This window comes from Aegilops tauschii, chromosome 6 (genome assembly GCF_002575655.3).
Source record: "Aegilops tauschii subsp. strangulata cultivar AL8/78 chromosome 6, Aet v6.0, whole genome shotgun sequence".
NCBI lineage: Eukaryota > Viridiplantae > Streptophyta > Magnoliopsida > Poales > Poaceae > Aegilops > Aegilops tauschii.
Window position 1 is genome coordinate 8,204,979 of NC_053040.3, and position 26,248 is coordinate 8,231,226.

General features: G+C 48.4%; 4 protein-coding genes across 4 annotated transcripts; all 4 read right to left on the bottom strand.

Moving 5' to 3' along the window:
• Positions 1–177: 177 nt before the first annotated feature.
• On the bottom strand, positions 178–1,706 carry LOC109770990 (uncharacterized). The gene has a single exon (XM_020329706.3). The coding sequence runs from the start codon at positions 1,625–1,627 to the stop codon at positions 470–472; it is 1,158 nt and encodes a 385-aa protein (XP_020185295.1). The 5' UTR covers positions 1,628–1,706; the 3' UTR covers positions 178–469.
• Positions 1,707–10,310: 8,604 nt separating this feature from the next.
• LOC141025663 (uncharacterized) lies at positions 10,311–10,709 on the bottom strand. The gene has a single exon (XM_073501577.1). It carries the CDS (start codon positions 10,707–10,709, stop codon positions 10,311–10,313), a length of 399 nt encoding a protein of 132 aa, XP_073357678.1.
• A 6,283-nt stretch (positions 10,710–16,992) lies between these two features.
• LOC109770996 (bisdemethoxycurcumin synthase-like) lies at positions 16,993–18,995 on the bottom strand. Its single transcript, XM_020329713.4, has 2 exons — positions 18,686–18,995; positions 16,993–18,579 (listed from the first exon to the last, which is right to left on the bottom strand). The coding sequence occupies exons 1-2, from the start codon at positions 18,906–18,908 to the stop codon at positions 18,086–18,088; spliced, it is 717 nt and encodes a 238-aa protein (XP_020185302.3). The 5' UTR covers positions 18,909–18,995; the 3' UTR covers positions 16,993–18,085.
• A 4,290-nt stretch (positions 18,996–23,285) lies between these two features.
• Positions 23,286–25,222, bottom strand: LOC109770989 (acetylserotonin O-methyltransferase 1). The gene is made up of 2 exons (XM_020329705.4): positions 24,171–25,222; positions 23,286–24,076 (listed from the first exon to the last, which is right to left on the bottom strand). The coding sequence occupies exons 1-2, from the start codon at positions 24,984–24,986 to the stop codon at positions 23,774–23,776; spliced, it is 1,119 nt and encodes a 372-aa protein (XP_020185294.1). The 5' UTR covers positions 24,987–25,222; the 3' UTR covers positions 23,286–23,773.
• Between the last annotated feature and the right edge of the window lie 1,026 nt (positions 25,223–26,248).

Sequence of the window (26,248 nt, forward strand, 5' to 3'; positions counted from 1 at the left end):
ATCAGCTAAAAAACCAATTCGACCAAGGCATTAACTAATACATGTACACATAGCTCTTATGATAGGCTAAACATATTATGCAGTGCTCACGGAGATAATACACAACGGATACCAGAAGGAAATAGAGCATGTCTGAATATTATTTGCAGATGGCACTTAAGATACTTGGAAAAAAAATTAGTGGTAACAGAAACTATTCATAAAGGCCATGCTCAACATGACATGGCAGAGATATCATGAAAATAAAACTAGGACTGAGTTATCTGGAATACATAAAAAATATTCCCATCCAACAAGAACTATGCATGGGGCTGTAAAATTTGAGTATCATCATTTAGCCGAGAAGTGGGACACCAAATTTTCTACAGATAGCATTTTTTCTGGGCACGGTCGATTATAAATAAGCATAACGTCTATGCATAACTGTGATCATAAGTCAAAAGAAACTGCAACATATCCTGTTCTTGGTTCATGTAAATCTGAATCTAGCAGGCACCTCCCCTGTGCAAGCGGCTGCATAGTCTTCAGCAATGAGTGGCGCAGCTTGCTTGTGGGGGCGTATGAACCTCTCCACAAATACCTTTTCGCTTATCAAGAGCATACAATAGTAGTCTTTGCCATGACTCAGCAATCCATTTTCCTTAAGAAACCTCATAACATAGTACCGGGGCTTGAGCCGGCCCTCCAAGCTAAGACCGAGTATTGCCGGACGGTGAGCAATGTACGCCGGTTCCAACCCCACCTTAGAGATGAGGAACTCGGACTTGCGCTGCAGCATGTCCTTGGACCACCTCAGCACAGTGGGCCACTTGCACAGAGCAATGCCGACATCGGCATCCGACCACCGCAATGTCTTCTTTAACTGTTCCACTTTGGCGGCAATCTTCTCCTCGCTGAAGCATGCGACAGCCTGCAGCGCTTGCCTAAACATCCCAGAGCCACGGGGCACGCCAATGCGCTCGGCGCACGCGACCATCGCGAGGGCGCGCTCCGGACTGACGGTGACGATCCTCGGCATTTGGATGAGCAGCTTGGCAATATCGCGAGCACCTAGCCCGCACTCCCGCAGGACCGCGACGTTGGGCTTGACCACCCGGTCGATGTCGACCGAGAGAAGGAACAAGCCGCGCTTGACCCCGGAGAGGAGGTCCTCGGAGGAGCCGAAGAGAGGAAGGTAGGAGCGCACCTTGGGGACGACGTTCTTGCGGCGGAATCGGTCGGGGGAGAGCGAGACGAGGCGCGCGACCTCAGAGCGCGAGAGGCCGAGGCCGGTGAGCCCCGCGACGGCGGGGCCCAGGTTTCCCTCCACGCCGGCGCAGAGGAAGAGCGGGTCTTTGGCGACGACCGCGGCGACGTCGGCGGCGGAGAGGCCGAGGCCGGCGAGGAAGGCGAGGACGGCGTCGGGCTTGGCGGGGGACTTGAGGTGGGAGAGCTTGGCGGAGGCCTTGAGGGCCTGCGCTCGGGTCAGCCCGCAGGTGGAGACGAGGTACTCCTCCACTTCGAAGCCGGAGTTGGGGGAGACGGTGGGCGCGGCGGCGCTTGAGAGGAGGCGGTGGAGAGAGGGGAGTGGGGAGGTGGTGGGAGAGGATAGGAGGTGGGAGAGGACGCAGGTCCGGAGGCGGAGCATGGCGCCGGCGGCGGCGCGGCGGCGGCGGAATGGGGAACGATGGCGAGGCGGAGGAGACTCGTGCAGATTTGATGGTCCAACACGACATGGGCTGGGCTTTAATCGGGCTTAAAAGAATTGTTTTCTTTCTCTTCTCCTTTTGATTTTTGTTTTGTTCTTCCTGATTTTTGAGTGCAATAGTCAAGCGATATTGAGCCACACCTGAATCATATATAGGACTAACCGCTTTCAAACAGTAATTATGTGAGAAATATATCTGAAATCATAGTATATTGTAGACCTATGTACATTACTTGGCTAGGAAAAAATATATATAGGCCTAAAGCACCCGACGTAGAGCAGACACTTTACTTGTATCGATGGATTATTAAACTCGCTATAACATGTCAGACACACTTTTTTAATGAAAAGTTGGGTATTTATTCTAGATTTGCAGGATTACAATCAGCAGCAGTGACTAGCTCAGCAATACAAGGGAAAATTGATAAACAACATGTCAATGAGCTAATGAGTCACACCAAAGCTCTTTGTAAACTTTTAGTATGCTCTAGAGTTTCCGATTTTTTACGCATACCTAATGATAATCTAGAAACCACTATATGATTATTTTTGAACTGGTCACATTACAGATCTCTAACAAGATATTTAAAGATACAGACAAACATATATAGACACATATTATTTCGAGATAGCATGTCATTTGTGCTTTCTTATTTTGTCACATTTACACGGATTGGGTTTAAATATCTATTTTAAGGTGCATTGTACCAAAAAAAAAGAATATACCTTTCATAAAAAATAGGTCAAATTTGACATTATGAATGTGTTTTCTGAAAACAACATAACACAAATGTATAATAAAGAATATTATTACTTAACATTGTGTAACTAACTATACTATATAATGTTGTGCTTTAAAAAATGAGTTATAAATAAGTTAAAAAATTAATATATACATTTAATTTCATCTTGTGTGTCCAATTTTGGTTCAACAATGTTGGCTTTATGTCAATACTAATTAGCCACACTGAGAACTCGAATCAAATTTTAGAAAATCCCGAAGTGATTATGTGCATGTAATATTTGAAAAAATTAAGTAACCAGTCAATTGAGACACAGCTGGTGCGTATAACTAACGGACCCGAAACATCTTTTTTTACCATTCAATTAGTTTTAAATATTTATTTTTGAGTTTTATTTTAGTCACCAATTTGTAAAAAAAATCTTTAACAAATTTAAGAGCTGGTGGTGTTTAAACGTTTTGCCAATAAAACGTAGGATTTTTTTCTATTCGTGAGCGAAATCTAAACATTTCATAGTCTTCGCTACGAAGTACCAGTCCACCCGGTCGTAGGCCTTCGACAAGTCAATATTGTACAATTTTTTTTCTTTCTTATCGGGATTAGTATTGATAATATGCTAATTTTGCTGGTAAAACCTCGCCGGAAAACTGTCGGTCTCTGGGGCCTTCAACAGGCCAATTTCAAATAAGGCATCCACAATTTCCTATTCCGAAAAATCTCGTACAAATTCTTATCCATTTCATGTGAGACCTTGTGATTGACCAATTGAATAATTACCTCGGGGTTTAAACTGAGTTCACATGTGAACAACTCCTGGATATATGACGTCGCCATGGCCTCCAGATCATTCTGAGATGTTACCCAATTATTATTAGAGTTCTTGAGCTTGGTGATCTTATTTCCCGTCGCCCTCCACACAACCTCTTTATGGAAAAAAATTAGGTATTTATTAAACTCGCTATAATATATCAGACACATTTTTTTGATAAAAAGTTGGGTATTTATTCCTACAACTGTTACGGTAATTGGCGATTTTAGGAGCCATCTATCCACCCTAATCTAACGGTGGAAAAATAGGAGTTACGAGTAATTACGAAACTAAAATTACGGGAACTACATGTAACGATGGTACCGGTGCAAAATTTTGGTCGGATCAATACTTGTAATTAATTTTTTACGGGAATCATATGAGAGCCCAGTTCTTTTGCTAGAATCTGAGGATTCTCCCAGAATCCGACCCCTACCCAGTTTCTCCCAGAATCTTTGAGCCCCATTTGTTTTACAATCCTATCTAATTAGACCCTAACTAGATAGGATTGTAAAAAAATGGGGCTCAAAGATTCTGGGAGAAGCTGGGTAGGGGTCGGATTCTGGGAGAATCCATAGATTCTGACAAAAGAACTGGGCCGAAATATGAAAGGCATTGTTTTCTTCAGTACAACTCCATCCAATATTAGGGGCTGTTTGAATCCGGGCCAATGTTTACCATACCAAAAATTTGGCGTTGACTGATTATATGGGCCAACTTTGGTTTGAAGCCCACACCAATATTTTGGTCGCTAGTTTTGGTTTTGCGCCCATGGTAGGGGTGGCGGATTCGTCCGCCAAACTATTGGCTCGCCCTGAGTTGGCAGGCCCATCATGGGTGAAATCCAAACAACCCCTTAGTAAACATGCTTAAAGTTCTCAACCAACGTGCATACTCCCTCCGTTCCAAATTACTCGTCTTAGAAATGAATGTATCTAGAACTAAAATACATCTAGATACATCCATACCTGCGACAAGTAATTCAGAACGGAGGGAGTACCTTTTAGTCAATAGTGCACAATTTGACAATGAAAAATCACGTGCTAGAAAAACAAAAGGTAGGCTGTCTGGGGAAGTGACCTAATATCAGCATCAAAAATAAAAAAATTACCATAAAAGACAATACCGTGATCACGATGTTGCTTTTTGCACAGGATCAATGACGACTAACCTTGTTTTCCTTTGGTTATTGTACGCACACAATTTGATGTAGAGGAACTCTTGGATGGGCAATATACAGTGTAATGTGTGTAGTCAAACAAAACTTGTGTTCTTTTTGGCCTGTGGCACAAAAATTGCATTATCAGCAAAAGGGGCTCGCTTCCACGGATTTTGTGTTGGCACCAAAAGCCAAGCAAGTTTCCGTACAAATATTTCTAGTATACCGTAAGTCAGTGTATCTGAATCTGTGAAATTAACTACCATGAAACCAAGCTAACGAAAAGGAGTAAAGATAACAATCAAGGTGGAGATGCTATGTCAGAAGCTGACACCTTAGTTACTTGACAGGTACTAGAGTACTTGATAGGCAGCGACGGGAGTTGGTTAAGCCAACAGGAGTGCTATCGCGGCTACGTCCAAAGGGAAAGTGGATAAACAACATGTTAATGAGCTTGAGTCATGGCAAGCTCTTTGTAAACTTTTAGTATGCTCTAGAATTTCCTAATTGCGTACACCTAATGATAATCTGGAAACCACTGTATGAATGTTCTAGAACCAGTCGCATTAAAGATCTCTACCAGGATATTTAAAGACACAGACAAACATATACAGACACAAATTATTTCGAGATAGCATGTCATTTGTGCTTTTTTATTTTGTCTCAATTACATGGATTGGGTTTGAATATCTATTTAAGGTGCATTGTACCGAAGAAACGAATATACCTTTCATATAAAATAAGTCAAAATTGACATTATGATTGTGTTTTTTGAAAACAAGATAATACAAATGTATCATAAAGAATATTATTATCAAAATCTAACATTATCGTCATCTGGTTCATTGTGTAACTAACTACACTATATAATGTTATGCTTTAATAAAAGTGAGTTATAAATAAGTTAAAATTTAGTATATATACATTTAATTCCATTTTGCGGGTCAAAATTTGACTGGAAAATGCTCCCTCTATGTCATTTTTTATTAAACAGTTCTGGTTTGCAATTCACTGAGAACTCGGATCAAATATTAGAAAATGTGGAAGTGATTATATGCATGAAATATCTGAAAAATTAAAGGACGTGTCTACCGAGCAGCCGTTGGCTCGGTAGCACTCCAGGGCAGTCTTTTTCTTTTTAGTATATTTTTGTCCTAATCAAATAAATTAGGAATATTCTGTCCTTCTAAAAATAAAATGCCAAAGACCATGCACGTGATTAGACAAAATTTTAAAACAGGTATGAACGCACTTATTTGGATTTCAAAATTTTAGAAAAGTCATAAATTTTAAAATGAACATCGGAATTAAAATCCGCTTTCACCGTTGGAATCCTCGTGACATGCTCTTCAAAAGTAAATCCCGCATAAGTATGTTTTGACAAACTTTTTTGTACAATTTTGTACCCGTTTTGTGCAACTGTCTAGTTGTCGATGTGCAACTACATAATAGTCGATGTGCAACTTCCTCTACCCATGGACGTGTCGTTTTCACTGATGGTACCTCGCCCCAAAGTACCCACTATCAACTGAGATGTGCAACTTCGTCTACTGCCCCAACCATCTGCCTGATAGTCGATGTGCAACTTTTCCCCTCTAAGTGTAATTTTCATTGTTTGCTGCCATGGCTAACTGCCTAGCAATGGATGTGCAACTACAGATACTACCCCGGCCAGCTGCCTAACAGCGGATGTGCAACTTTTTCCCGTACCCGATGGCACTACGGGAAACAGAAGATTTGTCGTCAGCATTTCGTTGGGGCAGAGGGCAAAGAAAGGGTTTGCCATCATCAGCAGACGGCAAAGAATAACTGACGACAGAGACAGATTTGCTGTCTGCGATTTTTATTACAGACGGTAAAGACTTACTTTGCCGTCTATGTTTTTTTATTACATACGGCAAACACTTACTTTACCATCTATAGAAAGAACCGCAGACGGCAATTTGCCGTCTGTAATAAAAATCGCAGACGACAAAGACATACTTTGCCGTTTGTAATTAAAACCGCAGACGACAAAGAAGAAACACACCTGGCGGATCGATCTCCTGGATCGATGAGGTGGCACAATCGGCACCACACGTCTCCCTGATCTCTCCCCCACGCGGCCAGGCCCCCACCATGTTCTATCTTCCACACCCCTCACCACGTTCTCTCTCCCAACCGGCCCCACCTACTTCTCTTTCCCACACCCCGATGTTTAGTTTTCATTGCTAGCACCTCGTCCCACCCACCTCAACTAGTGAGTTGTGCAACTTTAGGGTGACGTCTATAGACAACTTTTTTCTACCCTCATGGTCTCATGGATGTACAATTTTTTCACCATCCAACAAATCCCTGCCAGTGAGATGTGCAAATTTATCTGTTACCCAGGCCAACTGCAAGCAGACTATGTGCAACTTCGCCTTTTACCCCTGCCAACTAAAACTACATTTCCACAAGTAGCAAAGGGAAGGAGTTGCACATCGACTACTAGCAAGTTAGTGAAACAACAGACTAAGTTCGACATATAGCTGGTAGGGTAGGTCGAGCATGGTGTGCCAGTAGTGAAAAACTACATCATCCACGAGTAGAGAGGAGAGGGTTGCACATCGACTACTAGGTAGTTGGCCGAGGTAGTAGACTAGTTGCACAACATAAAAAGTTTGATGTCATGGTTGCTTGGTTGCAATATCATAAGAATTTGGATCATGCAGCAGCAAACTTGGTTTACAAAAAAATTGCACAGTCCAGTACTAAAGTTGCGCCATGTAGTAATAGAGTTGCACAATATAGCACCAAAGTTGGCATAAAAAATCCGTCAAAACATACCCATGTGAGATCTAGTTTCAAAAATCTCGTCGCGAGGATTCCAGCAGTGAAAACTGATCTGAATTCTGAAAAACAGTTTAAAAGATATGATTTTTTAAAAATTTGAAAACCCGAATAAATGGACATGCGCATCCATCTGACAAGGGAATAAATGCGGTGTCTTTCCCATGTGACCATCCCATTAGTACATGCCATGTCATAAATAAAGACAAAATTTAGACCACAAGATTACATGCATGCATGCCTGTGTAAGACCGGCCGCTCGTTTTCTTCTAATTAGTGCGTACACACTTTTTAGAATTTAGGCCAATTAAATGACCAATCTATTAAGACCCTAGTTGGTGTGTATCACTGACGGACCCGATACCTCTTGTTGACTATCTAACTATTTCTTAATTTTTTGACCTATATTTGGTCATAAATTTGCAAACAAAATCTTGAACAAATTCGAGAAATGGAGTTGTGTAAGAGCTTTACTCATAAGCCACAGGTTTTTTTTAACAAAATTTCATGGATTTGGCCCAGTTAGTCCAAGACCTTTTCGACATCATCCGGGGCAACAAAGATGTTGATGGGTTGGGTCTATGGTCCATTGGGCTGTTTTCATTTCGTTGAATCCTAAACTTGTCTACCCACGGATACAACTCAAGCAACCCTCATTCCATCTAGGTTCAGACCCCAAGATTTTTTTTAACATCTAATGCACTAAGCACAAAAAGATCCCCAAAACAGGTGAAAATTTATTTATTTAAAAATGGTGCTATGATGGATTTATTTATACAAAAATAATTAAATTAATTATTTACAATGCAAATATGCTATCTTTGGCTCTACAAGTTTGGCCATGTGAGCATTTTATATTTTGCTTACATATATTTTTTTCTTACAGTGAACATCTTGCTTATTACTAACATGAAATAGTTTTTTAATGATGAAAACTTCCACACCATGATGTTACAAAACTACACATCTCACTACTCAAGTATGAAGAACTATATATTCCCAAGCATATACGAAAATTTGCAAGCGCGGACGAGCTCGGAATCGCCAGGCGCTCGTTTCCTTCGGGATATGAGCTGTGTCAGGTATTGTCGGGCGTATATATATATAGATCCTTATTTTTCGGCCATATGGGTGGTGGCAGACCCTCGTGCATAACGGACGGCCGTTTGCTGGACCGATCTATGCCATTGGTCACGTTTTACATGCAAGACGGTACGTAACGGGCGACCTGTGAATGTCTGCAACTGCGACTGGGGCACACCAGGTAGCTGCGAAATAAATAATAGTAGTTCTTGCTAGATTAGACCATATCGAAGTCACACGACACAAACAGAGACTCGATGTCCGTCACATATCAGGCTAATACTCTTGCCATGCGATTGAGACACACACATTCACAGGTACTGGAACGAGATACACTTTTTCGTGTGTGTAGAGCTAGCTAGCTACTCCATCCATGCAGCTTGATTGATTTACACTTTTTCGTGTGTGTAGAGCTAGCTAGCTACTCCATCCATGCAGCTTGATTGATTGTAGTACGAGCAGCTTCCTGCTTGCTGCTAAATATGCACGGAATGAATTCTTGCTTGCGGCTGCATTAGATGGGTTCGCCGGCTGCTTGCCCGCATCTGTTGGCAGTAGATGGATTCACCGGCGGCTTGCTGATGCATCTTCACGGAATGTCTCGTGCTGTTGCACGCAACTGCCAAGACGATGAGTCAACGGCCGTCGATGAGCCAAGCTGCCAAAGGATGGAAGGAGCAACATATGTTGGAATACCATGTAATTTTGCTGTTGGTTTTTTCTCAACAACAAAGAAACTGTGCTTTTAGATTGAAAATCTCCCTGATTGCTCGCCATGCTCCGCCACTGGTTCCAGGGGCTAGATGTGGTACTTGCAGGTGTTGGGAGGAGTCTTGAGCATGACACCAACCCACTGTCAGCACTGTGTTTCAATTTGTGATGTTGATCAGTACTAGAAAACTGCCTGTTGAGCACGGAAATGGAATCCAGAACAAAAACACTAGGGAATACCTGCTGCAGCTGGGATGTACCCCAGAGTTGTATGTCCATGAAAAAGTAGCAACACGCTAGTCCGGAAAGAATTCACAAAGACATCGGCATATGCTATGCAGAATAAGCTTGCTGGTCCGGGTGTGCTTCTTTATCATTTGCCTACGGCCAACTCCATCGCACGATCCCAAATGAACGTCCGGTTTGGCCCGATTTTGTCCCTTTGGTGCGGCAATGGGTTCGCCCATGTCCGCCTCTGTCCGTTGGGTCATGGGTGCGTCCAGCGCGCGGCCATACCTCAAATCATGTCTGTGTTGAACGTGATAAAAAAACAGAAAAACTAAAATAAAATGACTTCAAAAAGTAAATAAACGCAGTTAAAAAAACTTAAAACTTAATTTAAGGGGTCATGGCCACAAAACGGCCCAGTTCTACGGTTCACTTAACGGCCCAGTAGCATAATTAACATAAAAACGAAAAAAGAACGCCGCCCGCGCGCTCCTGCCGCGCCTGTCGATGCCGTGGCTGTCGCCGTCTTCAGTGGCCGCCGGTGTCGTCGTCGTTGCTGACGAGGTCGACGTAGTCCGGCGGCGTCCAGAGGTGGGCCGGCGATCCGTGGTGCACGGGGGCGGTGGGCTGGAAGGTGGCAGGTGCGTGCACCACCTCCTCCTGTGGCGAGGCGCCCCGCTCCGGTGACCGCGGCGGCGTGGGGCACCAGTTCACGCCCCCCACGGCGGCCGCCATCTGCTCTGCCGTGCACGACCAGCTCCACCCCTGGCCCACCAGGCCCGGGTGGAACGCGGCCACCGGCGGCTCCTCCATCACCTCCTCCTTTGGCACCATCTCCAGCTCGGGGATGGCGACGTCGCCGGCCGCGGAGAGGGCCGTCATCTCCTCGAGGCCCTCCCATTGGCGCTCGTCGTGCGTGTGCATGATGTCCTCCATGACACGCGCCATGAGACGGGCCTCCTCCTCCGCTGTCATGCGAGGAGGTGGTGGTGGCGATGGAGATGGAGATGGCGACGGCATGGACGTGCCGGCGAAGAAGGACGCCCACCGCATGTCGTGCTCATCCCGGAACCAAGTGTCCTACAGGGGCGAGTCGGGGGCATACCTCTCGTCGTAGTAGAGGTCGTTCGGGAGGAGGCGGCGACGGCGCTCGATCTCCTGGCGGCGCGCACGGCCGCTCAGCGGGACCGGCGGGATCGGCGCGCGGTCGGCCGACAAGTGCCAGTTGTTGGGGAGGTGGACGTCGCTCCAGGGTAGCGGCGTCCTCGTCTCCCAATAGCGGCGGCATACGGCCGCCTCAATGTAGTGCCGGTCGCGCTCGCCGGCGGCCGTGGGCGCGATGGAGAACGCGGGCGGCGCGGGGGCCCGACGCGGTGGTGATGCGGGCTCCTCCTTCTTCACAGAGCCACGGCGACGCCCCGACGAGGAGCCAGCCTCGCGGTCGTGCTTCCCCTTCCGGCCATAGTTCCATAGGCCCATGGCTGCGAGGTGGCCGGCCGGTGAGTTCGAGGCAAGGCTAGGGTTTGGGGTTGTCGGGTTTCGAGGAGGCCGCGGGGTGGAGTAAGGGAGTGTGGACGACGACCGGTCCACGGGTTCCCATTTAAGAAGGACCGCGACCGTTCGCCTGGGCGGATGACAAGCGGGGCTGCCCGCGCGTGCGCATTGATGTGGGCGGGTGGGAGGTAGGTGACCGCCTGCCACGCGGCCCCGACTCGTACAAGGCGCGCGTCCGTTTGGTGTCCGCCACGACCCAAACCTGGCGCATGTTTGCGCTCGAAATGGGTCGGCCCGGACACAAACGAACCAGATAGGTCCCTTTTACCCCAAACGGACATGGCCGGACAGAATGGGGTCGCACGGTGGAGTTGGCCTAATCAGGACGGACGCCAACATTGGGTCCATCACCTACAAAGTTTTTACCTTCAATATATGCCTCATAAAGGCACCGGTCATCGTCCACTATCAGTGCCTCCATGAACTGGAAAATGGAAATGATGTGAAAAGCCTTGCATGTTCATCCCAGTCACGATACTGTGCATCACACTTTGTGGGCTCACTTACCTTTTAGCATTCGCACAAGTCGTACGGGAGTTTCTGCTTGTTGAACATCCCGAATATCCTGTTCCAGCGAGGTTTCTTTTGGCCACACATGAATTCATCCTGCATTGTTTCATAGAATGTAAATTATGATAATTCGAAGCATTAAGCACTGGACAAATGGCATTGAAGGGGGTGCTAACGGTATGCGCCGCGAAACTCGGGTTCATCAAACACCGCGAGCGGGGAGCTCCTCCTGGGTAAAACTTGTCGTCTTTGAAGTTTCAACTGCATCATGCGGACGGATGCGCCCATCCCACGATCTGGCCCATAGTTTGCCAACATGGCAAGCCCGTCTAGCTCCCGCTTGTAAGGCTTACTGTTTGAAAACCACTTTCTGCAACATGTGGGGATTCATTTTACAGCGGAAAAGGTACTCGAAACAAATGTACAATGCACATGTGTGTGCCACCACCCTAAACAATCACACAAACCCGCGATCGAGAATAAACCAACTGCAGGAATCTCATTTCATATTCCTGGCTCCACTAGTGACTTGGAACCTGGCCTCACATATATATTAAGGTGTCATGGTCGTATACTATTTGTTTTAACATTTGCCATGATTAGTAAACACAATTTGTTTCGAGAATTGCCATGAGATAACAATAATTTTGTTTCACGATGTTGCTGTGATTTAGAAAACACAATTCGTAAAATTGTTGTGTCATAGTTACAAATTTTCCTAAAATTGGCCATGTGATGGGAAACATGATGTTCGGAATTTGTTGTGTGGCCCATAGAAATTCTTTCAAAGTTGTCATGTTATAGAGAAAAAAATTCGCTCACGAATGTCACGGACCACTACAAGACATTTTCAAAAAATTGCCAACGTAGATACAAATCAGTACACACTACTACAACGCGTCAGATGCTATTTGCAAAAAAAAAGAACTCTTAAGATTTAATCTTCCTACCCCCCATGTTTTTTTAACAGAGAAAGGCGCCAAAAGCGCCATATATTTCAGCTCATGAAGATAACACATTGTCAATTACATAACCCTACTAGGGATAGCAAAGAAGAAAAGCTTGTATTACAGGGCTATTCTTCCTGAAATGAGCTGAGCAGAACACATTTAAAGATAGGTTCAAGCAGAAGCATATGAACCCGATGTACACAAACGAAGAGGAACACCCAAGATAGGTCCCAGAGGCGGCGCTCGAACCATCCTGTCCCAATGGAACGATTCGTAATTCCCGTCACTTAACGCCGTGCGCCGTAACCCCGCTGTACCGACCAATGCCCCTATATTAACTACCTACATTTTTAAACTCACACCGTATTTCCACGATTCATTAATGTCATCCGCATGTGCACGCTGTACCATTGGTCCGTTTACCAGGAGCACACGAGCTCGTGTGTACTATCGCCACTCTCACTATATATCACATGTAACTTTGTCTTTGCAACAAGAGTAAATCATTCACATATAAGAATGTCTTATGTGCCACCCAAAAAAAATGTCTTGTGTGAAAAAATGTCTCAACGACAACTTAATTGTTTCATGGCATCGTCTTGTTTAGCTCAGTTGTTGAGCACATCATCCATCTTCAGCCTAGCTGAGTGTGAGATATGATCCATCCTTTTGTTCATGAATTTGAAAAAAAATCAAGAGTTTTTGTAAATGTTGAAGGTTTAAAAAAATGGTTAATGGTTTAAGAGCAACTCCAATGGGGCGACCCATTTCGTCCGCCCGCGTCCGTTTGGGTCGGCGCGGACAAAAGTGGCGGCCCAACGCGCCGACCCAAACTCAAATCGTGTCCACCTGGCGTCCGCGCCGACCCATTTCCGGCCCAAAATTGCGCCTGGAATGCGTCGGCGCGGACGCGCCATGCGTCTCCTCGCCATCATCGTGATCTCCATCATCATGATCTCCATCATCGTGTCTTCATGAAGTTGTCTCGCCAACTATTACTTCTACTACTCTGGCTAACGGTTAGCAATAAAGTAAAGTAATTACATGGCGTTTTTCATTGACACGCAGGTCATACAATAAATTAAGACAACTCCTATGGCTCCTGCCGGTTGTCATACTCATCGACATGCAAGTCGTGATTCCTATTACAAGAACATGATCAATCTCATACATCACATATATATAATTCATCACATCCTTTTGGCCATATCACATCACATAGCATACCCTGCAAAAACAAGTTAGACGTCCTCTAATTGTTGTTGCATGTTTTAAGTGGCTGCTATGGGTTTCTAGCAAGAACGTTTTTACCTACGCAAAAGCCACAACGGTGATATGCCAATTTCTATTTACCCTTCATAAGGACCCTCTTCATCGAATCCGATCCAACTAAAGTGGGAGAGACAGACACCCGCTAGCCACCTTATGCATCAAGTGCATGTCAGTCGGTGGAACCTGTCTCACGTAAGAGTACGTGTAAGGTCGGTCCGGGCCGCTTCATCCCACAATGCCGCCGAATCAAGATAAGACTAGTAACGGCAAGCAAATTGAACAAATCATCGCCCACAACTACTTTGTGTTCTACTCGTGCATAGAATCTACGCATAGACCTAGCTCATGATGCCACTGTTGGGGAACGTAGCAATAATTCAAAATTTTCCTACGTGTCACCAAGATCAATCTAGGCGATGCTAGCAACGAGAGAGAGGGAGTGCATCTTCATACCCTTGAAGATCGCTAAGCGGAAGCGTTACAAGAACGCGGTTGATGGAGTCGTACTCGCGGCGATTCAAATCGCGGAAGATCCGATCTAGCGCCGAACGGACGGCGCCTCCGCGTTCAACACACGTACAGCCCGGGGACGTCTCCTCCTTCTTGATCCAGCAAGGGGAGAGGAGAAGTTGAGGGAGAACTCTAGCAACACGACGGCGTGGTGGCAATGGAGCTCGTGGTTCTCCGGCAGAGCTTCGCTAAGCACTACGAAGGAGGAGGAGGAGTTGGAGGAGGAGAGGGCTACGCCAGGCCAGGGGTGCGGCTGCCCTCCCACCCCTCCACTATATATAGGGGCAAGGGAGAGGGGGGCCGGCCCCTTAGATCCCATCTGGTGGGAGGGGCGGTGGCCAGGGAGGGTGGCTTGCCCCCCAAGTCAAGGGGGGCGCCCCCTCCAGGGTTTCCTCCAACCCTAGGCGCATGGGCCCTAGGGGGAGGTTGGTGCCCAGCCCACTTAGGGGCTGGTTCCCTTCCACCTACAGCCCATAAGGCCCTTCGGGGCAGGTGGACCCTCCCGGTGGACCCCCGGAACCCCTTCGGTGGCCCCGGTACAATACCGGCATACCCCCAAATACTTCCGGTGACCGTATGATGACTTCCCATATATAAATCTTTACCTCCGGACCATTCCAGAACTCCTCGTGATGTCCGGGATCCTATCCGGGACTCCGAACAACCTTCGGTAACCACATACTATTTCTCATAACAACTCTAGCGTCACCGAACCTTAAGTGTGTAGACCCTACGGGACATGACCGAGATATCTCTCCGGCCAATAACCAATAGCGGGATCTGGATACCCATATTGGCTCCCACATGTTCCACGATGATCTCATCAGATGAACCACGATGTCGGGGATTCAATCAATCCCGTATACAATTCCCTTTGTCAATCGGTATGTTACTTGCCCGAGATTCGATCGTCGGTATCCCTATACCTTGTTCGATCTCGTTACCGGCAAGTCTCTTTACTCATTCCGTAATGCATGATCCCGTGACTAACTACTTAGTCACATTGAGCTCCTTATGATGATGCATTACCGAGTGGGCCCAGAGATACCTCTCCGTCATACTGAGTGACAAATCCCAGTCTTGATTCGTGCCAACCCAACAGACACTTTCGGAGATACCTGTAATGCACCTTTATAGCCACCCAGTTACGTTGTGACATTTGGTACACCCAAAGCATTCCTATGGTATCCGGGAGTTGCACAATCTCATGGTCTAAGGAAACGATACTTGACATTAGAAAAGCTCTTAGCAAACGAACTACACGATCTTGTGCTATGCTTAGGATTGGGTCTTGTCCATCACATCATTCTCCTAATGATGTGATCCCGTTATCAATGACATCCAATGTCCATGGTCAGGAAACCATAACCATCTATTGATCAACGAGCTAGTCAACTAGAGGCTTACTAGGGACATGTTGTGGTCTATGTATTCACACATGTATTACGGTTTCCAGTTAATACAATTATAGCATGAACAATAGACAATTATCATGAACAAGGAAATACAATAATAACCATTTTATTATTGCCTCTAGGGCATATTTCCAACAGCGGCGTGGGGCACCAGTTCACGCCCCCCACGGCGGCCGCCATCTGCTCGTCCGTGCACGACCAGCTCCACCCCTGGCCCACCAGGCCCGGGTGGAACGCGGCCACCGGCGGCTCCTCCATCACCTCCTCCTTCGGCACCATCTCCAGCTCGGGGATGGCGACGTCGCCGGCCGCGGAGAGGGCCGTCATCTCCTCGAGGCCCTCCCATTGGCGCTCGTCGTGCGTGTGCATGATGTCCTCCATGACACGCGCCATGAGACGGGCCTCCTCCTCCGCTGTCATGCGAGGAGGTGGTGGTGGCGATGGAGATGGAGATGGCGACGGCATGGAAGTGCCGGCGAAGAAGGACGCCCACCGCATGTCGTGCTCATCCCGGAACCAAGTGTCCCACAGGGGCGAGTCGGGGGCGTACCTCTCGTGGTAGTAGAGGTCGTCCGGGAGGAGGCGGCGACGGCGCTCGATCTCCTGGCGGCGCGCACGGCCGCTCAGCGGGACCGGCGGGATCGGCGCGCGGTCGTCCGACAAGTGCCAGTTGTTGGGTAGGTGGCCGCCTGCCACGCGGCCCCGACGCGTACAAGGCACGCGGCCGTTTGGTGTCCGCCACGACCCAAACCTGGCGCATGTTTGCGCTCGAAATGGGTCGGCCCGGACACAAAACGAACCAGATGGGTCCGGACCGTCGCGCGCTGGACCGACCGGTTTGTCCCTTTTACCCCAAACGGACAGGACCGGACAGAATGGGGTCGCACGGTGGAGTTGGCGTAATCAGGACGGACGCCAACATTGGGTCCATCACCTACAAAGTTTTTGCCTTCAATATATGCCTCATAAAGGCACCAGCCATCGTCCACTATCAGTGCCTCCATGAACTGGCAAAATGGAAATGATGTGAAAAGCCTTGCATGTTCATCCCAGTCACGATACTGTGCATCACACTTTGTAGGCTCACTTACCTTTTAGCATTCGCACAAGTCGTACTGGAGTTTCTGCTTGTTGAACATCCCGAATATCCTGTCCCAACGAGGTTTCTTTTGGCCACACATGAATTCATCCTGCATTGTTTCATATAATGTAAATTATGATAATTCGAAGCATTAAGCACTGGACAAATGGCATTGAAGGGGGTGCTAACGGTATGCGCCGCGAAACTCGGGTTCATCAAACACCGCGAGCGGGGAGCTCCTCCTGGGTAAAACTTGTCGTCTTTGAAGTTTCAACTGCATCATGCGGACGGATGCGCCCATCCCACGATCTGGCCCATAGTTTGCCAACATGGCAAGCCCGTCTAGCTCCCGCTTGTAAGGCTTACTGTTTGAAAACCACTTTCTGCAACATGTGGGGATTCATTTTACAGCGGAAAAGGTACTCGGAACAAATGTACAATGCACATGTGTGTGCCACCACCCTAAACAATCACACAAACCCGCGTCGAGAATAAACCAACTGCAGGAATCTCATTTCATATTCCTGGCTCCACTAGCGACTTGGAACCAGGCCTCACATATATATTAAGGTGTCATGGTCGTATACTATTTGTTTTAACATTTGCCATGATTGGTAAACACAATTTGTTTCGAGAATTGCCATGAGATAACAATAATTTTGTCTCAAGATGTTGCTGTGATTTAGAAAACACAATTCGTAAAATTGTTGTGTCATAGTTACAAATTTTCCTAAAATTGGCCATGTGATGGGAAACATGATGTTCGGAATTTGTTGTGTGGCCCATAGAAATTGTTTCAAACTTGTCATGTTATAGAGAAAAAAATTCGCTCACGAATGTCACGGACCACTACAAGACATTTTCAAAAAATTGCCAACGTAGATACAAATCAGTACACACTACTACAACGCGTCAGATGCTATTTGCAAAAAAAAAGAACTCTTAAGATTTAATCTTCCTACCCCCTGTTTTTTTAACAGAGAAAGGCGCCAAAAGCGCCATATATTTCAGCTCATGAAGATAACACATTGTCAATTACATAACCCTACTAGGGATAACAAAGAAGAAAAGCTTGTATTACAGGGCAATTCTTCCTGAAATGAGCTGAGCAGAACACATTTAAAGATAGGTTCAAGCACAAGCATATGAACCTGATGTACACAAACGAAGAGAAACATCCAAGATAGGATGTCCCAGAGGCGGCGCTCGAACCCCACCAACGGCCCCTTGGCCCGTCGGAGGTCCAGCGCGCCGAGGCCGTCGGTCGCCACATGCTCCTCCTGCTCCGCTCTCTTCCGCTTTTGCGCGGGTGAGGCGGCCTCACCGGCCAGCGGCGGCCGGCAGGTGCGCGCGAGCAACTGCAAGCAAGACAGCCCCGGTGATGCGTCCGCGCGTGCGTCTCCTGGTGTGTGTGTTGTGTTTGTTGGCAGCGGGGGTGGGAGAGAGCTGTACAAATTGAATGATACATGCAGTCCAACCATCCTGTCCCAATGGAACGATTCGTAATTCCCGTCACTTAACGCCGTGCGCCGTAACCCCGCTGTACCGACCAATGCCCCTATATTAACTACCTGCACTTTTAACCCCCACCGTATTTCCACGATTCATTAATGCCATCCACATGTGCACGCTGTACCGACCAATGCAGACGAGTGTGATCTCAGCGCAGGCCACGAGGACGCGGGCGCCGCGGTTGTTCTCGGCGAGCTCCCTGGCGAGGCCCAGCGCCCTGCCGCCGCCGTAGCAGCCGTGGAGGCTGAGGATGGTGCGGTTGACCGTGGGGCGGAGGCCGAGCAGCGTGGCGAGCCGCAGGTCGGCGCTCGGGGCACCCCAGGCGGAGTAGGTGCTGAAGATGAGGTGGGTGATCTCGCTCGCCGGGCGGCCCCACTCGGCGATGGCCTTGGCCGCCGCGCACTGCGCCAGCTTCGGCACCGCGTCGACGGTGATGGCGAGGCGGTTGTCCAGCGACGGCGCGTCGTGGTCGTACAGCTCCGGGTGCGCCGCCAGCGTCTCCTCCGTCAGGTGGAAGTGGCGCTTGTCGATGCCCGTCTTCTCGCCTGCAACCAAAAAAGAAGCATAAATCAGTAGCAGAAAAAACAAGCATGCATGCAGATTCGTGCTCCTATAGTCAACGTGGTGAACAGGGAAGAACATAGTACGTACAGATTCTGGTGAGCTTCTGCTGGAGCTCAGTGAGGTGGTCGCTCTTGGTGACGCGGAAGAGGTTCTCGGCGAAGATGTTCTGGGGCACCTCGACGCCAGTGGGGTTCGCCGTGCCGATGCCGAGCATGGCCGCGGGGCCTTCGGCGTGCTGCCGCCGCGCCACCGCGGCACTGCCGTGCCCGATGCCGTTGCCGTTGCCGTTGGGGGTTCCGATGCTTCCCATGGCCGATCTTTCGGAAGCAGGAGCACTACTCTTGTTTGCTGGGCAGGGATCACTAGTCGCTAGCTTTGTGATCGAATGAAGCTTCAATGGCATGCAGCAGCTTGGTCTAATGGGGTATGTGCTGGGCTCAGGATTTATAGTCTGTTTCCTTGGCTGGCTGGCTGGCTGCAAGCTGAACTGTCTGTTTGAGTGGCGGCCCTGGCATTAATTATCGTGTCATCGTAACCAACAATCCCGAAATGCCGGTGTCGGGGAACATGGTCATAGGAGAGGATCTCATCTCATTTCATCACGATGTGTACGTGTGTATGTTTTGGCATTGGTTGCAACATCTACACGGAGGATCGGCGAGGAGCGGATCAACTAGCAGAAAGCTAGCTTTGTAATGTGAGTAGATCGATCAGAGGTAGCCGGCTTGCTTCATTGTTGTCATCATTCACCATCACTTCGTCACCACAAAATACTCGACGTCGAGCGTGAGTAGATATATTTTTTCTCCAATGACGCCCAATGCAAGCATGCACTACTACAGGAAGAACTTTTTTCTTCTCCTTTTTTTAGATAAGGGTGGTCAGCTTTGTTTATTCATTCATAATGTTCAATGGTAAAAAAAATCTGGTGACTCCAGTAACCAAACATGCTGGCCAGACGGCAGAGAAGGAGCTAATTTAGTCATGTGGAGAGGGTGAAGTAATTAACATCCACGGGCATAGTAAGCCGGGGGCACAAATGCTTGGGCAAGGCCATCAAGTCTTTTGGCAAGTGGAATTGCACTCAAACCTGCTGCATTGAAGTGGAATGGGTACTGCTGATCCCCCCCACCCGCGTCGCTCTCCAGGGGGGCGGCTCGGGTGACCTAACCCCGCCGCCGCCGCCACCCCCTCCTGCTCCCTCCCCCCTCGCCGCCGTCGGGCGTCCCCGCCGGGCAAAGCCCGTGCGGCTGCCGGCGGCAGCGGGCCTTTTCTCTCTCGTCTCGCGTGGAGGCCAGCCCTGGACGGCGCGCCGTGCGTCGTGGAGCTGCGCGCCGGCGCGGATCTGGCCCTCCGGCCTCTTCTGCGGCGCAGTGGCGCTGGATGCTGGGGCGGCGGCCCCCTCCTCTCTGTCTTCCTCGCGGTGGAGGAGCGGCGGCCCCTCCTCACTGTCTTCCTCGCGGTGGAGGAGCGGCGGCTGGCCGTGTTGGCGGCGGCGGATCGGGGCTTTTCTGCTCGGATCTGGTGGGCACGCGCCATCGGCGGGATGCGGCGGTGCTGGTCGTCCTGGGCCGCGTGGGTGGCAGGGCGGCTGCGCGTGGTGGAGGCTCCGACGGCTCTAGTTGGCGGCGATGGAGTTGCTGATCCCATCCTGCCTGGCCGGAGACGGCTCTCTCGGCTGGGCTGGTGTTTGGCGAGGTGCAGTGGTGTGCCCTGGCTAGCGTGGTGTTGGCTGGGGCTGCTAGTCTCCCCAGGCCAGTGGCCTCTGCGTGGTGTAGGTGGCGCTGCTGGTGGTGGGTGTGGCGCTACTCTCTCCCGGCGTCGGTCCGTTGGTGGATGGTGGAGGGCCTGTGCCGCGGATCTGGTGCAGGCTCGGCATGGTGGTGGCCCGTGGTGGCCTGCAACAGCGGCTGGTCGCGCAGGTGCGTGCCCGGCGGCTCCAACGCTTGGAGCTTGTCGGGCGGCGCGGGTTGGGCAGCGGCCCGGTGTGGTTGCGGCTCTGGCCGTGGATGGCTCCACGGTGGCTTGGCAGGTCGACTGCAGCAGCGGCAGGCATGTTCCGGCGTTGGCTGGCCCATAGGCGGCGTGTGTCGACCTTCGATCCCTCTCCTCGTCGTCCGAATGCTACCTTCGTCGAAGGTTCGGCCCTTCCCTGACTATGGGCCATCGCTCGTTTCACGCTCGGCAGCAGGACCGAGCTTGTCTTGCGCCCGGCAGCAGGACCATGCTTGTCTCGCGCCCGGCAGCAGGACAGTGCTCGTCTCGCGCCAGTGTCTTGGACGGGCCGATGGCGGCCAGTTTTGGCCGGCCTATTGGGTTTCGGCGTTGGGAGCGGCTTAGGGGTGCAAAAGGCGGGTCCTTTTCTGCCCATATCTTTGGTTGGGGTAGCGGTGGGTGGCGGGTGAGGTGGCGTCAAGGTCTTGGATGCTAGGGCGGCGGCCCTGGTGGTGGTGTCGCGGTGCTCTTGGGCAAAGCCCGTGACTTGGTGCCGCCTGGTGGCCATGGCCGTGTGGGCGGCGTGGTAGCCAGGGTGTGGTGTTCGGTGGCGGTGAATATTGGTCGGGGTGAAAACCTGTTCTATCTTCGGATTGACCGGCGACGGCGAAGCTCGTTCCCTTCTTGAAGGCGTCGCCGCGACTCTCGCTGCCCGTCGTGTTGCTCCGGGGGAAACTCTGATCCTTGGGTCGGGCGGTGACGGCGCTTCGGTGTCGTAACCTTCCTGTAGGCACCGCCTTGGAGCCCACAGTGCGTCATATGTAGCTTCTTCTCTACGCGGTGGCGTGTTCACGGTTGAGGTCCCGAGGGCTCTTGTAGTGCTAGGGGTGGTGTTGCCGCGCTCAGCGCCTATGTATCCTGCCTTGGGTGTGTGCGTGTGTTGTGGTGGCGTGTGTTGTACTGGGTTGTTGGTGATCTTTGCTTTATATATAAAGTAGGACGAAAGCCTTTTTCGGTAATTTAGTCACGTATAATTTGCTTCGCATTCCAGCTTTCATATTTAAAACTACTCCCTCCGTCCCGTAATGTAAGACGTTTTTTCACGTTAGTGTAGTGTCAAAAAACGTCTAACATTATGAGACGGAGTAGTACATTATGTAGGTTCTGACTTTTGACCACAGCGGGCAATCTCCATTAAGATGGCCTTCTAGTGCTGAGAAGAAATCAACGTCGGCAACAGACTGTCATCACAGCACCAATCATACTTCAGAGGTAGCGTTTGGACACCAGGGCTCTTATTTGTCGCTCTATGCGACCAACGATGGAGCAATGCACAGTGCACATGGGCCGGCCCGCGATGACGATTCCGTTACCAAGCGCTCCCATCCGGTTTTCTAGTAGTTTGTTTCTCTGCTATGCCATTTTAGTCGGGTTTTATGTTATTCCATACAAACACGAACAATGTTTTATAATGTGAGTAATTTAGATGAACTTTTTATTTAAATGTGTGAGTGTTTCTTTAAATTTCATGAACATTTTTAAACACCATTAACACTTTATAAGCACATGCATTTGAACAAATATTCATCTCATGTTGAAAAAGTGTTCATGTGTATTTGAGAAAAATATCCACATACACAATAAAATGTGTTATTAGTAACTAACAGAAAGAAAAAAAGAAAAACTAGGGGAGGAATAAAACCTGTGAAAAATAAATAACCACAAAAATAGAAAAATAAACCACCAGAAAAAGGCAAAGACATAGACAAAAATAGTGAAATGAATGTTCTGCACTTTACAGAAAATGTGTAGGCCCAATTCGGCCTGAGCTCAAAAAACAATATATCAAAATCTTAATCAATTACTGTGTAATCATGTGTCCTGTGAATAAATGTAGCATTCCACATATACTTTAAAATAAAATGTGAATTTTCACATGTCCCGGGCTTCATCTCCCTCGGCTACGGCTACTTTCACTTCATTATTTCATATATATCATACATAATGTGTATTAAAGATAAACAATTATACCTTCATAGTTGGCATATAGTAGCTCGACAAGTAATGAACAATGCGTTGAATCCATCGATTTGGGGTTTGAATCCACATAGTAGCAAGTTTTCTTATATTTTGGTTACTTCTCTTGGTTCTTTTCCTTTTTTATATATAGCACATAGCACAAGTAGGAGGAGTAATTTTTTATTTATATGCGTACTATTTTGTCTTCTACCTAATTTTAAATAGACGTACTTAAAATCCATGGCCCGCCCATGATAGTAGAGGGAGCTTTAGTTGGCGTAGATCCCTATTTGCAAAGTATTTTGGTGGAAGAGAACCAAAAATTAGATGAATATGACTCACTATGGATATAAAAAAGAGGGTTTAGTCCTAGACCGGGACGATTTTTGGGATAGCTTTATAAAGACTGATTTGATAATGCTCCTAGGCCCAATGCGGCCTGAGCTCCAAAAACAATAATTTCAAAATTTAACCAACTACTATAATCATTTGTTTTTTTAGAGAGTGTTTAATCATTTGTTGTGTGAATAAATGTATGCCAGCAATACTTTAAATAAAAACAATGAATTCTCACATGTTTCGGGCTTCGTCTTGTTCGGCCACATGACTACTTCCACTATAGATCCATCAAATTACTTGAAAGAAAGAGAAGTAGTGGTCATTGCCACGGCAAGTATGTCCCATGAAAAATAGAATCATCAAAATTTGAAACGTCATACAAAATATACATTGCTCAGAAAAATAAATTCCAACCATCAACCTCAACATGGCATATAGAATATAATAATAAATTTTTGAAATAGTTACACTTAACTAATAGAAGATATAAAATTGACAACATAGGCATGTTAACAAGGTAGCCTGCTTATTAACAAAATACATAGTTGGTGCCGACATACAAACAAATGTGTTGGAGTTCAGATGTACGCACAATATATCATATATTTTTTTACCTTGCTCAGGGAGATTTTTTTTTCCAACTATCGATCTCAACATAATATATAGTTTCATAAAAATACAATAATAATTCTGGAAATTGCTACTCTTAATTAACGGGCTGAAGAAATAAAAAATGACAAGACAGGCATGTTAACAAGGTAGCCTGCTTATTAACAACACACATAGTTCATGTGCACATATGCAAACAAACGTGCTTGAGTTCGATCGGGTATATACGTGCAACATATCATGTCCATTAGTATGGCCTATTTCGCCGCGTTCTCATGGGTAGATCTCCATCACTGATAAGGGACCCAACACCGGCATGATCTTGTAATCGTCGCTGAATCCAGCACCGGAAAAGATCCTCTTCCACTCGCTCTCGTCCCGTTCCACCCCGTTGGTGCACATCGCGAACATGTCCTGCATGGCTTCCATCTCGCCGATCTTCTTATCGCCGAGCAGAGACCCTCTTACCATATCTATGATTATCACCTTCCCTCCGGCGCCCCTAGCGGGGATGGCTTCCTTGCAACGTTGAAGTATCTTGACGCAGTCGTCGTGGCCCCAGTCATGCAAAACATTCTAGAACAGATAAAGGGGAACAATTTAGAAGAAATATAAATTTTTCATTGACGTGACCACGAGGTACCGATAGGTGATATTCATGGATACCTACCTTGAGCAGGACAGCATCCGCCGGCGGAATGGATTCAAACATGTCACCTGCGACGAAACTCAGGTTGCCGTCGCCGGCGGCGGCTGCCTGGCCGACGGATTGAGGAAGGTCCAGCACGGTGCACTTGATGCGCGGGAACGCCTTGGCCACCACCCGCGTGCCGGCGCCGTTGCCGGCGCCGACGTCGACGAGGGAGCTCACGCCGCGGAAGATGCGGCCCTTGTCAACAATAATGACCTCCAGGAAGAGCTCGCTGTCGGCGGTCATGGCGTCTCTCAGGACGCTGCCGAACCCGGCGTCCTTGCCCACCATCTCCTGCCTGGAGCAGCCATGCGCCTGCTCGAACAGGGAGCCAGCGCCGGCCGGCGCCGGCTCGCTCCTGAGCCAGTCAGGCAGGTCGAAGAAGGAGGAGACGATGAGAGGGTTGACGAAGAAGGGCGCCACGGGGGACAGGTTGCGCCAGCCGACGAGGAAGCGGCCCGTGGTGGTCAGCCCGTACTGCACGGCGGCCGTGTCGTCGGCAGCACCGTCGTCGTCCCCGGTGCCGGCGGCGGTGGTGGTGAAGATGCCCGAGGCGCTGAGCAGCGCCATCATGCGGCGGAGGTCGGCGACCTTGGCCGGGTGCACCTTGGCGTCGGCCGCGATGTCGGCCAGGGTGGCGGTGCCGCCGCGCTTATGGATGGTGGCCGGGATGCCGAGGTCCACGGCGCACTTGAGCGACGTAGACTTGACGTAGCCGAGCACGTGGTTCTGGAGCTCGGCGAGGGACTCCAGCAGCTCCTGCGGGCTCACTTCCATTAAGAGCTTGAGCGTCATGGTGCCGGGCTAGCTAGCTACCTGTGTGCACCGCAAATGAAATGCAAGCTAGCTTTGGATGTATGTGTGCGTGTGTAATCCGGTGCTCCTTCCAGCTAGAGCACGTCTACCGACGGCCTTTATACACGACCAACTGACTACTTAGTGCTCAAGCTTCTGGGATGTAGAAAAACAACTCTCCTATTCAGTGATTAAAAATAAATAAGTATCTATAGGGTCTGGCCATGGTTAAATGGCTTGAATTTATTTTTGTGTAAGTCGATTTCTCTGGAGCGTCTGATCAGCATCCAACGATCATGATAGCACCGCAGTTCTTCTTCATATGTTTTCTTGTTTCTTCGACGCGCCGCCGACTTGCCCAGCACCATCCGCATGTTTCCAGCACCTGCGGCCGGCAGGCACTGTCGCGCGTCGCCCGGCCGCCCCTCAACCACCCCTATCGCCGTTGCTTGCCATCGCCACGACCACCCCCCTACGCCACACCGATTTGCAGCAACCCTTGGACCCTGCACCTAGACCCCCCGGCCCGCATCCGTCAACCTGCTTTCCCGTCTTCGCCTCGGATGCCGCAACTCGCTACCACTCACAACGTTGTCCCCATCTTTGACGAGGTCCTGGCTCAGCCTTTCTCGTCATTGCAGCTCGCTGCCTCTCGCAGCATCGTTGTCGGATCTGGACTATATATATATATATATATATATATATATATATATATATATATATATATATATATATATGAGATCTGTAGCCGCATAATGAATGACAATATAGATGCTCATCCACATGCACACGACATAGAACAATCGATGAAAAAACTCATTGAGGCCATCAGAATATTTTGACTATTGTGCCACTGCCACGGCCGGTATGATCATCTTATCAGCTTCATTGAGTCCATTTTCTTGGCTATCCTATGATGCCTTCCTATATTAGATCGAGGCTACATGTAAACATATTGGACATAACGGAAAAACATACCTTTTTTGTGTATTGGAATGTCAAATTGATAAACATTATATTTTTAATATAAGCCTCGTTTATAATCTGATATCTCACAACTATATACAAATTATTAACTAGCAATTGTAGTAAACAACTCATCAATCAAGACACATACATAACTTAGCGCGGCTGCTAAGAACCAACATCACTATGCTTCTTGGTAAGCATAGTCTCATTAAGCTTTAACATGACCATTACTTGCTACATGTCCATTAAAACGTAGATGGAAAGTAAACGACTAGTCCATCGATTCATCAAGG

Bases quoted from the DNA above. Each gene is read 5' to 3' on its own strand.
- LOC109770990 (XM_020329706.3), bottom strand. From the start codon at position 1,627: ATGCTCCGCCTCCGGACCTGCGTCCTCTCCCACCTCCTATCCTCTCCC.
- LOC141025663 (XM_073501577.1), bottom strand. From the start codon at position 10,709: ATGGGCCTATGGAACTATGGCCGGAAGGGGAAGCACGACCGCGAGGCT.
- LOC109770996 (XM_020329713.4), bottom strand. From the start codon at position 18,908: ATGGGAAGCATCGGAACCCCCAACGGCAACGGCAACGGCATCGGGCAC. The intron at 18,580-18,685 runs GTACGTACTATG...TTTTGGTTGCAG, and splicing joins GCAGAAGCTCACCAGAATCT to GCGAGAAGACGGGCATCGAC.
- LOC109770989 (XM_020329705.4), bottom strand. From the start codon at position 24,986: ATGACGCTCAAGCTCTTAATGGAAGTGAGCCCGCAGGAGCTGCTGGAG. The intron at 24,077-24,170 runs GTAGGTATCCAT...TATCTGTTCTAG, and splicing joins CGGATGCTGTCCTGCTCAAG to AATGTTTTGCATGACTGGGG.